Here is a 14767-nt window from a genome sequence, read left to right as displayed (position 1 = left end):
TTGTACGGTCAGGGGGCATAATTAATTGTGTTAAATTTTTTCAAATATTATTTTTCTTATAGAATTAATCACATTAAATTATCATGTTAAAATTGGCAGCCCTATGAAAAATGTTAATCAAAATAAGAATAAGAATTATTTTGCCCTTGTATTGAAGCCCACATATTGTGGCAAGAAAAACAATTCCATTCTATATTTTGCTAGTGGAGAGAAAGTAAATTACAATAAATGCACATACAGTATGTCGGTAATGTTTAGCTGTACTATATAATATAATAGATTGCATTAACTTTACTATAGGATGTTTACGATTGCCAAGAACCACACATGCACAGTATTATACAATGTTTGGCAAATTTTTTTTTTTTAAATTTATACAAATTTTACATTGGCTTTGGATGCTGCTTATTCAATCAGAATTAAAAGTTGCAACAATTTATAAATGTAGCTTTGGTATATTTAGGAAATTAAGGGTGTCCCATTCCCCCTCTCTCACATTGCAGTCCTGCTTCTCCAACACTACACACCGGAGCACCACAGCATGCCTTCTAACGACCATAACATACTTACAGCATACATACTAATGTACTAACTGTATGCACCATGACTCAAACATAGATATTTGTAAATTAATTCAACGGTCAATGAGAAATTATGTTGTCCAACATAATGAGAAGGAAAAAATCTTTAAAATCTAGTTGGCAAAAATCTAATGCATGTGCAAAGTTGTTATAAAATCTTTTAAAAAATCTTTTATCCCATTTTTAATCACAATTTTAGATTTAATGGCTTAACATGTCAGATGGTACAACCATAAAGAATTGTTTTTTTTGTTTTTTTTTACATCTTGAATGCTATTTAAAAAAAAAAAAAAAAAACCTTTTCAAGTATTTATTACATTTCATTAAGTTTTTTCTTTTGTACCATTTGACATTTTACATCCTAAACTACCCTTGCCATGTCAAAAAAAATAAAAAAAATAATTGAAATTATCTCACATAGTTAGAGACTTTTTGACCTTGACACACAGGGTCTACAGGGGTCCTTTCTTTGTGATATCATACTTTCTCATCACATGACAACAAAATTACTTTCTGCATGTTGGTTGCACTAACAGTATCTTGGACACACTGGCCAATAGCCCTTAAATAGTTTATCCACTAGTTAATCCACCGACATTCATACATGCCTTATTATTGGTCATGCACCGTATGAACTACCTGTTGAATAAGGTTGGAGCATTCATGGGAAGGAGGATTATGAGTTGTGTCGTTCTCTACCACTGTGGCTGCTGTTAAACTGATAAAAGGTTTTTCTCTTTGAACTAGTAAACCGCAATATGGCTGTTGTGTTTGACATAGTCTGAAATGGTTTTATAATGGTGCCAACAAAGTACAGTATAAATTACATTCTGTTGAGCTATTGTAACCTTCAATGTCAGCCAGTTCCTTTTAAGAACCAGTGATGGATTACAGAGCACCTCTCCAACATTGTGCTGTTCAGTATTTACAGAGGAGTCTCACAAAAGCATGTCTAAATCATATTTCACCTTCAGATCAAAAGAAGAAGAATAATATATATATATAATTTATAAGAAATGTTGTTTTGAATGGATAGATGAAGACTTTTTAAGACCTTAAATATTTTTTTTTCATGATGAGCACAAAAAAAAAAAAATACAAATAAATGATAATAATAATAAAAAATAATAATAAATTATGCTCTGTAGCGCTATATCACCTGAATAGCAGAATCAAGTTTGAGTGTAATTTTTCTGTCTCATCCCCCTCTTCTAAGGCCGAATTATTATGTAATGCTATTCACATTATTTGTTTTATTTTTACAGCTGAAGTGTGTTATTTCTCACCGATCAGAATTCTCAGTAATTGCCACCAATCAGACTAACACATAGTCCAGCCCTAGACTCACGCCATTGGTTGAACCAATGTTGCTATGTCAGGCTGGACGGGCCTTTCAAAAACAGAGCAATATGTGATAGTGCCACAGAGACACAGTGTTATATTTGACTTCTTATGTTAAGATGGGATTGGAGAAAATATTGAAACACCAAAAATATTACACCCATTACCTTTAATTAAGAAGTAATTGATAACGGATCCACTATTGCAGCCACAGTGCGAACGTTAAACCTCGGGTCTGCATTATTCTTCAATAATTCAACGATCTGGAGTAAATTTTCCCACTTACATCATGGTTACAACACTTCAAGCCTTTGAAATGGTCTTGTTTGTCGAACTACTTTCTGACAACATAAATTCAGCATCAATTATAAAATAATAAACAAAAACAAGCCTCCGTTACTAACTTGAAAACGTTGTTCGTCAGTGTCCGGCAGTAACATCGCTACTAATCCCAAAGCTGTTAGTTTAACTGCACTTCTAAGAAAGAGCATTGTAACATTACTATTGTATGTAGTTTTAAATTTGCAAAACTATTTTAAATTGCTAGGTTGCATTGACATAAAGGTTCTATGTGTTGCTCACAAGTGTGTGTGTGTGTGTGTGTGTGTGTGTGTGTGTGTGTGTGTGTGTGTGTGTGTGTGTGTGTGTGTGTATAAGTGAGTTTGGGTTAGAGCGAAAGAGAGCAAGGGTGCTTTACGCAGATATTAAAAATAATTAGAGATGTGCACGAGTAATTAAGTAATTATTCCACACCAGCTAGTTGACTATAAAAAAACACTACTCAAAATTAATTTTCCTTTGTGAATTTACCTGCCTTGAGCAATGCTGAATTATATTGTACTTTCCCTCTAAATCTCCACTGGGGGGGGGCGTTTTGAAAATGTGTCGAAGCGTTGGATAAGAAAAGGAATTATGATGCCGTCTTTGGCCAAATGTGAAGTCAAGTGTGGCAATACTTATACAATTTTGATTCTTATTATATTAGGCTGTATTGATAATCGGTTCTTGTTGAAGTCATTCCAAACAACGGACAAGGATCTGCTTTTAGTGTGGAAAGAAAATGTGAAGCGGTACGAGAAACTCGGAAGCTAATTAGACCGGTATGTGTGTATGTGCATTAAACCCAGTGATGTTTTGTTCATGAACCAACTGATCTTTTTGAACAAATCTTTTAAGTGAATGAATCATTCTCGTTCACCTCCATACACTGACTCATATTTCTCATTCACTGAAGCTTCTCCCTTTTAAAGCCAATAAGCTCAACGTGAGACTTCTGTGGTGGCTTTTCATGCCTGTAAAGACGGACTATAACACGAGTCAACAGTATTTGATTGCGGGCTGTGAAGCATCATATCATTGGTTTTTCCCACGGAACGATTACGCCCTTCACTAAACCAGTTGAGATTATAGTTAAGAGTTTGAACGAGATGAGACGTCTCATTCTTGAATGATTTTTATGTACCGGTGTACTCAAACGAAATGAATGAATCACTCAGTCATCTCGTTCATGAACGAGGATCTGCTGACTGACTGAGCAAGAGGAAGCATGTCGTTCGTTTAGTTCGGCATGTGAGTCATTTGCATTCAATAAAGAGGAGAAATGCACTAAAGAAAGTTTTTAGTTATGCACATAATCCCAATTTATGAATGTATAAAAATGACTGAAGACAATTAGTTAAATTGACATGAATTCTGATTGAAAATGTTGTGCTTTTGTGCACAGTGTAAGACATTAAGGCTTAACTTGAACTTCATCAAATGAAGCCCAGCATTTGACAAAATATATGAAAAATAAGACCTGCTTTCTTGTCAGTTTTGGAGAAAATGGTTTTGTTAAGTGTCAAAATAAGCTTTGTCCTGCTTTTAAAGACTGACAACAGCGTGATCCAATAGTATTTGAGTGCAGGCTGTAAATGAAATGAAAGAATCAGGGATATTGTTCATGAACGAGAATCTACATTTTAAGTTACGGGTATAATCGATTACCTTTTTTTTGTGGGTTAGAGTACTCGACTACAAAATAATATCTAATTTTTATTTGATTTGCATAGCCAATGTCTTTGTTCTATTTGGTTATTTTGCTATAGTAGGTAGATTTTAGCTCTTTGAAATAACTGAAGTCATGTGGTGAAGTGATATGGACCCGTAATACGGTCAAGGCGTGATTTTTCTTGGAACTCTTTTTATGCTACTATTATAAAACAGCCAATAATTCCTTTCTCTGAGACCATGCTTGATTAATCTCATGTAGAACAAACTCTTTCTCTGTTAATTAGGCTAACTGGGAATGGCTACCACTGGGTATAAAAACATGATGTTTATGCATATTTTGTTTTGGAGGTAATTTCGGAAAAATTGCAATGCTGGGTTTTCAAGGTTGCAAAATTAATTGTGCTCCCCTGAAAGTGCTTTTTATTTGCATGTGCTGTCTGCACTGCTTTAATGCCAGATTTACAAAAATGTAAATGCAAATCAGCCAATGCCAAAATCACATCCCCAAAAAAATCAGTGATGAAATTATTTCTAAGTATCATGTTTAAATGTGTTTTTGTTCATGTTGTTCATATCTTTTATTTTGGAAGTTTAGTTCCTGTTTTACAGTCACGAGTTCAGGTCATGTGATTTTCTGTTTCCTCATGTGATCTTGTCATGTGTTTCCCCTGTTCATGTGTCTTGTTTTCATTGGTTAATTGTTTGAGTATCTTGTTTATTAGTCTTGTCTTTTTCATGTTTTAGTAATCTAGTTAACTTGTTATTAGTTTAGTCTTGTTATTGGTTGTCATTGTCATGTGTTTGCACATGTCCATGTATTTAAACCCTCATGTTTGATATTGTCTTTTGTCAAGTATCGTGTTAATGTAACATTGTTTGGATTTCAAGTCAAGTCAAGTCAAGTCAAGTCAAGTCAAGTCCAGTCCAAGTTTGGATTTCACGTTGTTTGGATACATCACTCATCTTGTAAATAAACTGCACTTGGGTTCTTCTCATCATCATCATCATCATCGTCTTCATCTGCTTGTCACTTCCAGCTACGTTACAGAATACTTGACCTTCAAAATGAACCCAGCAGTTCATCTTCTTCGTTTATGCCAGGGAATTGTCCCCTGGAGGATTATGTCGAGGAGTTTTGTGGACTCTGTGACCGGGTGAACTTCAATGAAGTCGCTCATAAGGACATATTCCGGGTGGGCTTAAATGAGCCAGTCTGCTCCATGATGCCTGGAGGCAGGATTCAGTGGACTCTGGCTCAGTTCATTGACTATGCCCTGGTGTTGAGCTGTTTGTCGTTCACTGTGGAAGTGGCCATGCCAGAACCCACTGTCATGATCACCACACCACAGCCCAAAGTCATGGCTGTCACGTCTGAGTGCACCGTCATGACCACCACGTCAGAGTCCACCATCAAGGTTGTAACCCCACAATTCTCTGTCATGGTCGTCGGGCCGGGGTCCCACAACAACGCCCACACCTGCCACGGCCAACGAGCCAACGTCCATGCCAGCCACAGGCAATGAGCCAGCATTGCAAGCCTCGTCCATCCCAGAGCCAGCATTGCAAGCCTCGTCCGTCCCAGAGCCAGCTCTCACTGAGCTTGTAGACCTGGAGTTGATTCCCACCCTTGTGCCCACCCTGAGTACTCTTTCTCCTCCTGATCATCCAGTTCCCCCCAAGTTACCGGCTCGATCATCACCCCTTGTGACATCTCAGACAAGGGGAACTTCTGACCCTCCAACTCTGCCTTGGCCTTCCGATCCCTCGACCTCACCTCAGCTCTACGTTCCCTCGGCTCCATCGTGGTCCTCCAGCCTATCGGCTTCACCAGGGTTCCTCGTCCCTCCAGCTCATCATTGGTCTGTCGGTCAACGGGTTATGCCTTGGCTCTCCGATTCTCCGGCTACGCCTTGGTCCTCAGCCCCACCAGCTCCGCCTTGGTCCTCCGTGCGTTTGGCTACTCTCAGCACTCTAGTTTCGCACTTCTACCCTCTCACGGCTCCATCTTCCATGGGTCCGCCACTCAAGCCTCTCACGGCTCCACCTTCCATGGCTACACCTGCCATGCCAAGCCGCTATGCCTGCCACGGCATGTCATGCAGCCTGTCTTGCCATGTTAAGTCGCCACGGCCGCCACCTCGTTAACCCCTGGGTCTCTGCCTCCACGTTCTGCCTCACCAGACCACGTTCCACATCTTGCCACGCCAGGCCAGCCACCGGTTCCTCCCTGGTATCCTGACCCACGCCGGTCTCCAGATCCTCTTCCGGTCCCACCATGGTCTTCAGCCCCGTCTGGTCCCTATGCTTTCCAAGATTCACACTCCCAACTCAGCTCCCTGATGGAACTTATTATGTTCTGGGACATCGTGAGCCACCCCTAATGGGGGGATATGTCATGTTTAAATGTGTTTTTGTTCATGTTATGTGTTCATGTCATTTATTTTGGAAGTTTTATAGTCATGTGTTCGTGTCATGTGATTTCCTGTATCCTCAAGTGATCTTGTCATGTTTCCCCTGTTCAAGTGTCTTGTGTTCATTGTTTTTAGTATCTTGTTTATTAGTCTTGTCTTTTCATTGGTTCATGTTTTAGTAATCTAGTTAAATTGTTAGTAGTTTAGTCTTGTTATTGGTTGTCATGCGTATATCCATGTATTTAAACACTTATGTTTGCCATTGTCTTTTGTCAAGTATTGTGTTAATGTAACATTGTTTGGTTGTCAAGTTCATGTTTTGTTTTTGTTCACGTTTGGATTTCACATTGTTTGGATATATCACTCATCTTGTAAATAAACTGCACTTGGATTCTTCTCATCATCTTCGTCTGCCTGTCACTTCCAGTTACACTAAGTGTAATTCCTGAATGTGAGGTTTGGTTTTGAGAGCTAAGTTGTGGAGGATGCTGCAGACTAATGAGATCTGGTATAAAGCTTTAAGGCTCCGATACACACTGTGGAGTTCTTCTTGATTTTTTTGGCTAATAGCTAGAGAGCTGGTCAAAACATTTGAGCAATGGTATAAATGGTAATATGCACCAGTTAACATCTATTGTTGTATTTTATTATTAAAAAATGTATGTTTATTATTAATAATATGTACCGTGTACAGTATATACTGCACATATATGAAGTAGAATATGCTTTTATCCATAGCGACATACACATGGGAAAGAGCCAACAATATCTACATTCTGGGAATTGATAAACATATATTACAGGCCAAATATTTACTTGAATAATTGTTAAATTGAATCCAAAATGGTAAGAAATGTTGGCAGTAATCTTGTGTGACTTTGTCATGCTAGATTCAAACTATAAATATGTTTGTTGTTTTCAAACTTGTTGCTGTGTGCATTGTATGTTTTCTTTTTTTTTATCCCACAGTAAATGAAAACTATGTATTTCTTTGCTTTGATCAAGTGTTGCAAATTTGCTACAGTGGGTCTCTGATGGTTAAATGAAGTAGAATTGACAGAAGAAGATAATGTATGGAGGGCTCTCCCAAAGCCTTGTTAAAGCAAAGAGCATTTCAAAACCACTGGCTTTCAGCACTGGAGTGACTCTACTGTAGAAAAGTGCAATCAAACTATCACCGCCTGTCCTTTTCATCTACAGGGCGAGATGGAGTTATGAGCCAGTGTGAAGTCCCGAAGGATCCTGGGTACCCAGATTGCGCAAGTAAAGTTGATGTGAGTTGACATGGAGATTTTTCAAAAACTCTCATACTCCTTTAATTTTCTTCTTTTTCTTCCACAGTTGCCTAAAGGAAAATAGATTAATGGAAGCAAACAGTGGCGCACGACAAAGGGATTTTTGACGGGCCATTCTGATTGATTGATGATGTGGTTGTTTTAAATTTATTTTTGTTGTTGTTTATTCTAACACACTTCATCACCATATCAGAAAATAATATGGTCCTAGACTTGGGTACTTCAGTAAAAACCTGTTTAACAATTGAACCACTTAAAATAGTATAAAACAGTGTAAAACAGCCATAAGCCATCTACTTATTCATGCATATATCTAATCAGCCATTCATATGGCAGCAATACAATGCAAAAAAATCATGGAGATACGTGTCAGGAGCTTCAGTTAACGTCCACATCAACCAATTGTTGTGAGCAGAATAGCATGTCAGAATGCACAACATGCACAAACCTTGAGGTGAATGGTCTACTATAGCAGAACACCATGTCGGGTTCCACTTCTGTCAGCCAAGAACAGAAAACTGAGGCTGCTGTTGGCCTACCATTTGTGTACCTCAGCAGAAATACTTAGCTTACAGTTCTTGGCTGACAGAAGTGTATCCCAACATGGTCTTCTGCTGTTGTAGCCCATCCGCCTGAAGGTTTGACATGTAGTACATTTTGAGATGCTATTCTGCTCACTACAATTGTACAGAGTGGTTATCCGAGTTACTGAAGCTTTTCTGTCAGCTTGAACCAGTCTGGCCATTCTCCTTTGACCTTTCTCATCAACAAGGCATTTCTGACCGCAGTACAGCCACTCACTGGATGTTTTTATTTTTGGCACCATTCAGAGTAAATTCTAGAGACTGTTATGCTTGAAAATCCCAGGAGATCAGCAGTTACAGAAATATTCAAACTACCATCTGGCATAAACAATCATGCCACAGTCCAAATCACTGAAATAGGTATTATAAAATAAGAGTGAAACATTAGACATTATTCCACTGTAAACATCCCAAATGTAACATTGGGTTAGGTTGACTTGACTTGGCTTGGCTTGGCTTGGCTTGGCTTGGTGGAACAATAACACGATGTTCACACACAATATTAAATTAACAATACCTGACAAGAGACAATGGCAAACAAGAGGGCTTAAATACACAGACGGGGTAACAAGTAAAGACCTCTGTGTTTGTGAGTACAGGCAGAGACTGGGGAATGACTTCTGTGGTCGTGAGTACAGGCAGAGACTGGGGAAAAGTTGTTCTTTTCCTTCTCCCCTTTTTCGGATAGCTGGGAGCATGGTTACAGGGATGGTCGAGGCTAGAGGCATTGGCTCTGGGACAGTCGAGGCTACAGGCATTGGCTCTGGGATGGTAGAAGCTACATGCATGGACGCTGGCTCATTAACCGTGGCAGGCATATGACCCGGCTCGTGGAACGTGGCAGGAGTCCCTCATTAAGCCACTTCCACTGTCAAAGGTGAACCTCTCATTACAAGGGCATAGTCCATGAACTGAGCCAGGCTGAGGGTAATCCGACCGCTAGGCATCATAGAGGAGACAGTCACGCTCAAGCCTGCCCAGAAAATGTAATTGAGGGCGATTTCATTAAAACCATCCTTGCTGGCTAGAGCACAGAAATCCTCCACATATTCCTTGAGGGATCGTACCCCTGGTAAAGACACAGAAGCTGAACTGCTGGGTTCATTTTATGAAGTCAGGTATTCTGTAACGTTGGGGTAGGTTGACTTGTCTTGGCTTGGCTTGGCTTGGCTTGGTGGAACAATAACACAACGTTCACCAACAATGCTACATTAACAATACCTGACAAGTCACAGTGGAAAACATGAGGGCTTAAGTAGACAGGGGTATAAAGTAAACAAGACAACCAATCACAAGACCGAACTAATAATAAGACAATGAACCAATGAAAACAAGACACTTGAACATTGAGGGGAACAAGTAGCATGGTAACATTTCCATTGTGTTCATTTCAAATACATTTCAACAGAGATAACCTAAAGTTAAGTGTTTCTCATATCTTAATGTTCAAGTGGATGAGAGCCAGATGGACATCGGACCCTTGCTACGCCTTTTATGGAGTGGACGGCTCAGAGTGCTCTTTCCTCATCTACCTCAGTGAGGTGGAGTGGTTCTGCCCCCCACTGGCCTGGAGGAACCAAAGCAGCCACCTCACAATCAGTCGCCCACCAAAGAGACAGGTGAGTGATATTTGCAATACATAATTCATGCAAGTTAACGTGGCCTTGTTTTAACTCACAAAGCATGTGATTTTGTGAGTTACATATGTAGACAGCATTTTAAGGAGTCATAGGGACACTCTAGACTCTTACAAAAGGTACAGAAGGAATGTATTATTACACTGGCAAAGATAACTTCTTTTAGCCAAATTCTAAGGCAGTGTGATGTATTCTTTGCAGAGAAGGCAGTCCCAATGCAATAAGACCCTCCATTGCGGACAGCAAGCCAAACTAGTTTAACCATTTTCTGCTATCTCAAGATTATATTAGCACTCGTGAAATGTTGATTATAAATTAACATAAAATTAATTTCATACTGAAAAGTACAGATAAATAAACTAATTAAAATGAACAGTTTACTTTATGTATTTTTATACTTATTAGTAAACCACACTGAAAGCTTAGCAATATGATAACCAGTGTTGGGTAAATTGCTACAAATTACTATTAATTTATCTAAAGTTGTTGTCAGATTACTTTACTGATTACATTATCACATTACTAATACATTTTTAACTGATTTTCTTTTTTCAAATTAACTAAAAAGTTACTTTCTAAAACACTTTTCACAGAAACCTTTTTGTTTTTCTGCTCAACAAATAATAAAGCATTTATTTTCTCCTAGTTCCTTGGCACACACTTTTCAGATGTCACTGAAATGCAAACAGATTTACATATGAACATATGAATTCATATTTTAAAAGTATTATATGGTACATAACTAATATTATTATAAAAGTATGTGTAACCCAAGTAATGTACTTAAAAGTAATAACCTCACTTAAATGTCAGTAACTGTAATTTGATTACGATATTTTAAAATGTAATGTGTAACACTACTTTTTGACTTTGAAAGTAATTAGACTACAGTAACTAATTACTTTGAATATTAATTACTTAAAAAATTGCATTGTAATCAGATTATTTGTTCGATTCTTGCAATTTGAGTGTTTAAATGTCAGATGTTTCTTAGATTTAGAATCACATTTACAAGTTAACTAAATCAGATGTGAACAAATTCGATCTCATGTATGTTTTTGCAGTTTGCACACACACACACACATCCGTAAAGCCACTGGTCCAGACGGCATTCCGGGCTGCATCATCAGAGCGTGCGCAAACCAACTGGCTGGTGTTTTTATGGACATTTTCAACCTGTCTCTCTCCTTGTCTGTAGTCCCCACATGCTTCAAAATGTCCACCATTGTTCCTGTACCAAAGCAATCAAAAATCACTTGTTTAAATGACTGGCATCCTGTTGCTCTGACCCCCATCATCAGCAAATGCTTTGAGAGGTTAATCAGAGATCTACATCTGCTCTGTGCTGCCCACCTCACTGGACCATTGCAGTTTGCCTACCGCAACAACCGCTCCACTGATGATGCCATTGCATCTACAATACACACTGCTCTCTCCCACCTGGAAAAAAGGAACATATGTGAGAATGCTGTTTGTAGACTACAGCTCAGCATTCAACACCATAGTGCCCTCCAAGCTTGATGAGAATCTCTGGGCTCTTGGCATAAATAGCTCGCTGTGCAGCTGGATCCTGGACTTCCTGTCAGGCAGACGTCAGGTGTTTAGAATGGGCAGCCCTCAACACTGGAGCCCCGCAGGGCTGTGTTCTCAGCCCACTCCTGTATTCCCTATACACACACATGACTGTGTGGCAACACGTAGCTCCAATACCAACATTAAGTTTGCTGACAATACGACGTGGAAGGTCTGATCACTGACAATGATGAAACAGCCTACAGAGAGGAGGTGCATACTCTGACACGCTGGTGTCAGGAGCACAACCTCTCCCTCAACATCAGTAAGAGCTTGTAGTGGACTTCAGGAGGAAAGACAGAGTACACAGAACCATCACTATTAATGGAGCACCGGTAGAGAGAGTCAGTAGCTTCAAGTTCTTCGGTGTCCACATCACTGAGGAACTCACATGGTCCATCCACACTGAGGCCGTTGTGAAGAAGGCTCACCAGCGCCTCTTCTTCCTGAGATGGCTGAGGAAGTTTGGAATGAACCACCACATCCTCACATGGTTCTACACCAGCACTGTAGAGAGCATCCTGACTGGCTGCATCACTAACCTGGAACGGCAATAGCACCGCCCACAACCGCAAAGCCCTGCAAAGGGTGGTGCGAACTGCCAGATACATCATCTGAGGTGAGCTTCTCTCCCTCCAGGACATCTATAACAGGCAGTGTGTGAAAAAAGCTTGGAGGATTATCAGAGACTCCAGCCACCCGAGTCATGGGCTGCTCTCACTGCTACCATCAGGCAGGCGGTATCGCAGCATCAGGACCCTCACCAGCCTCAACACTTGATCTCTCACGATCAATATACATCAGCACTGCACTTTATTAATCTACTATCTCACACTGGACTGTCATAATTATATTCTCTTCACAATACAACTACTGTATATATATTTGTATATACTTTTTATTTTTATTGTATGTGTATTCTATATTGTGTGTATTGTTCACTGTATATTGTATATTAATATTGTGTTGTGTAAGTATGTTGTTTATTGTAATTGGTATATGTCTCGTCACTGTCATGACTGCTATGTTGCTCGGAACTGCACACAAGACTTTCACCTACTGTTGCACTTGTGTACATGGTAGAGTGACAATAAAGTGATTTTGATTCGATTTGATTTGAAACTAAATCTGAACTACCGGTCAAAAGTGTCAGCTAGATAACAGTGGAAAACACTGGAAATGTTTGAACACGTAAAGCCTGTGTGTGCGGTGTGCATTCTCACCTGGTTAGGTTCTCTCACATTGCCATTACAAGCGAAAGAGTTCTAGTTGTTTACATTTTATTCACACATCATCACAGAACCCTGAAAATGCTGAAATTAGATATAATTTCTATTAACTTTTTTATTATTATTTATTATTATTTTTTTTTTATTTTTTCCTGGAGTGTAGCATTCTCCTGCCAGGTAAAATGACCTGTTTAAATTCCACACTGCTGTTACCAGCATGAGTTTGAGTTGTTTAAAACTGTCTCATGATCTGTCATTGTAATTGTGTCATTCTTTCGAATTTGCTCTTTTATCTCACTTTGTCTCTCTTTATCCAGGCATTTCTCCGCTCTGATTTGGCTCTTCTATTGGAGCAGGTCGGTTCAGGAAAAGAATCTTTAAGCTTCATGAGGAGACGTATGCGCAGATTGGCTGCACAGTGGGCTGCAGCTGCCCATAGACTTGATGAGCGCCTGCGCAGTCAGTACAGAGAACAGAAGAGGGTGAGCTGTCACACACTGTCTAAGAAATTGAATTAGGCTGTGTTTAAATTGTCACAAAAAATCTGATTTTTTACTCATCTGACACAGGTCGGATATGGTCTGAACAGAAAAATCTGCACAAGATCGGATTTTTTTGCATCCAATCTGAGCCACTTGCAAATGTGGTTGTAAATCAGATACATATATGATATCTGGACAACTGACCTACGTCTAAACATGCATGAAACTCAATATGAAACACACTTGCCCTTAGGCGCTCGCACAAAATCTATTTGGACGGGATTAGTTTTATATGGGGGATGTGGGGTAATGTAATAATCACCAGATCATGTCAGTCATTTTCCCAGACATTTTCTTGACTGCGTGTTCCCATGCAGGTAAAAATTACAGAGTGTTTTACCTACTATAAAACACTCTGTAAAAATAACCCATTAATATTATTTCAGTGCAAATTGACATGTTAATAAAAGCCTATAAATCTGCACTTTCCAGCACTTGAGCCTATTTCTTACTTTCTCAGAGTGTCTGAACTGGATGTTGGTCAAGACAAGATGCCAGAAAATGTCAAATGTGCTATATCAAATAGCACAAGGCCATTAAAAACCTGAGGTTGAACCGTGGCGCTCATAAGTTAAAGCGATCAGCGATGAAATCATTCAAGTTTGGGTGGGAAATTAATGTGAACACATATCAGATACAAGTTGTGTCTTCAGTAAATGTAAACAGGTGGGACAAAAAATCAGATACAGTCAAAAGATTGGATCTGTGCATTAAGCCTTGCAGTGTGATCAGGTTTACTGACAACACTTTACAATAAGGTTCTATATGTTAACTTATGGTAATACATTTTTACAATGTGTCATGAACTTACAATCACTGATTTTATTTTTTTACAGCATAAATACATTTTTGTTTACTTTTATTTAGAAATATTAATATTTTATTGTTAATGAATGTTTGTGTATAGTGTATTAACCAGTGGTTCTCAACTGGTTGTGCTACAAGACTTGGATATTACATTGGACGTAACACAGTCCAAACTGGTTTTTCTTTCAAAATTGTATTTCGTTTTTTGCTCTCTGCAGCAAATAATTCACAGCACAGAAAACATTGTGGTTGGCCTTTGATGCCAATAACAAAATAAATGGGAAGTGTTTTCTGCTTTCTACCTTTTAAATATTTCGTTTTCAAATTCTAACTATGCACAACTACATGTACATTTTCCTTGCTGTCCACAGCCTTATCAGAACAGACCTGCAACCCATTTTGGTAGTTTTGGACAATACCAAAACAGCATTGCCTTTAAATTGTTTAACTTGGGACAAACATTCTGGGAAGCCTTCCACAAGCTTCTCACAATAAGTTGCTGGAATTTTGGCCCATTCTTCCAGACAGAACTGGTGTTCTACCGGGAAGACACGCAGGCTTGAGTGAGGTTTAAGATGCCATTTATTTGACCAATGTAAAACAGAAGGTAATGTCTCTCTCTTTGGCGTAGGCCCTGTCCAGCGGTCTGAGGGAGTTGGCCCGGAACCGTCATGTCCTGCGGCGAGGAGCCTACCCCCCCGCGGGACAGGGCTCAGCTGGTGGTGGTGGGGTGGCGGAGGTTGCCTGCGTTTTAGCGCACTGAAACAACAATGTGA

General features: G+C 39.3%; 1 protein-coding gene across 1 annotated transcript in view; it reads left to right on the top strand.

Moving 5' to 3' along the window:
* LOC127653319 (alpha-1,6-mannosylglycoprotein 6-beta-N-acetylglucosaminyltransferase B-like) overlaps positions 1-14767 on the top strand; it is a 200123-nt gene that overhangs the window by 80554 nt on the left and 104802 nt on the right. The window contains exons 5-7 of the mRNA XM_052139970.1: positions 7526-7599; positions 9656-9823; positions 12960-13124. Coding sequence (XP_051995930.1) covers positions 7526-7599; positions 9656-9823; positions 12960-13124 — 407 coding nt within the window. The remainder of the gene's footprint in view (positions 1-7525; positions 7600-9655; positions 9824-12959; positions 13125-14767) is intronic.

This window comes from Xyrauchen texanus, chromosome 12 (assembly GCF_025860055.1).
Source record: "Xyrauchen texanus isolate HMW12.3.18 chromosome 12, RBS_HiC_50CHRs, whole genome shotgun sequence".
In the NCBI taxonomy this organism is placed as follows: domain Eukaryota; kingdom Metazoa; phylum Chordata; class Actinopteri; order Cypriniformes; family Catostomidae; genus Xyrauchen; species Xyrauchen texanus.
This window is presented reverse-complemented; position numbering and strand designations above follow the sequence as displayed.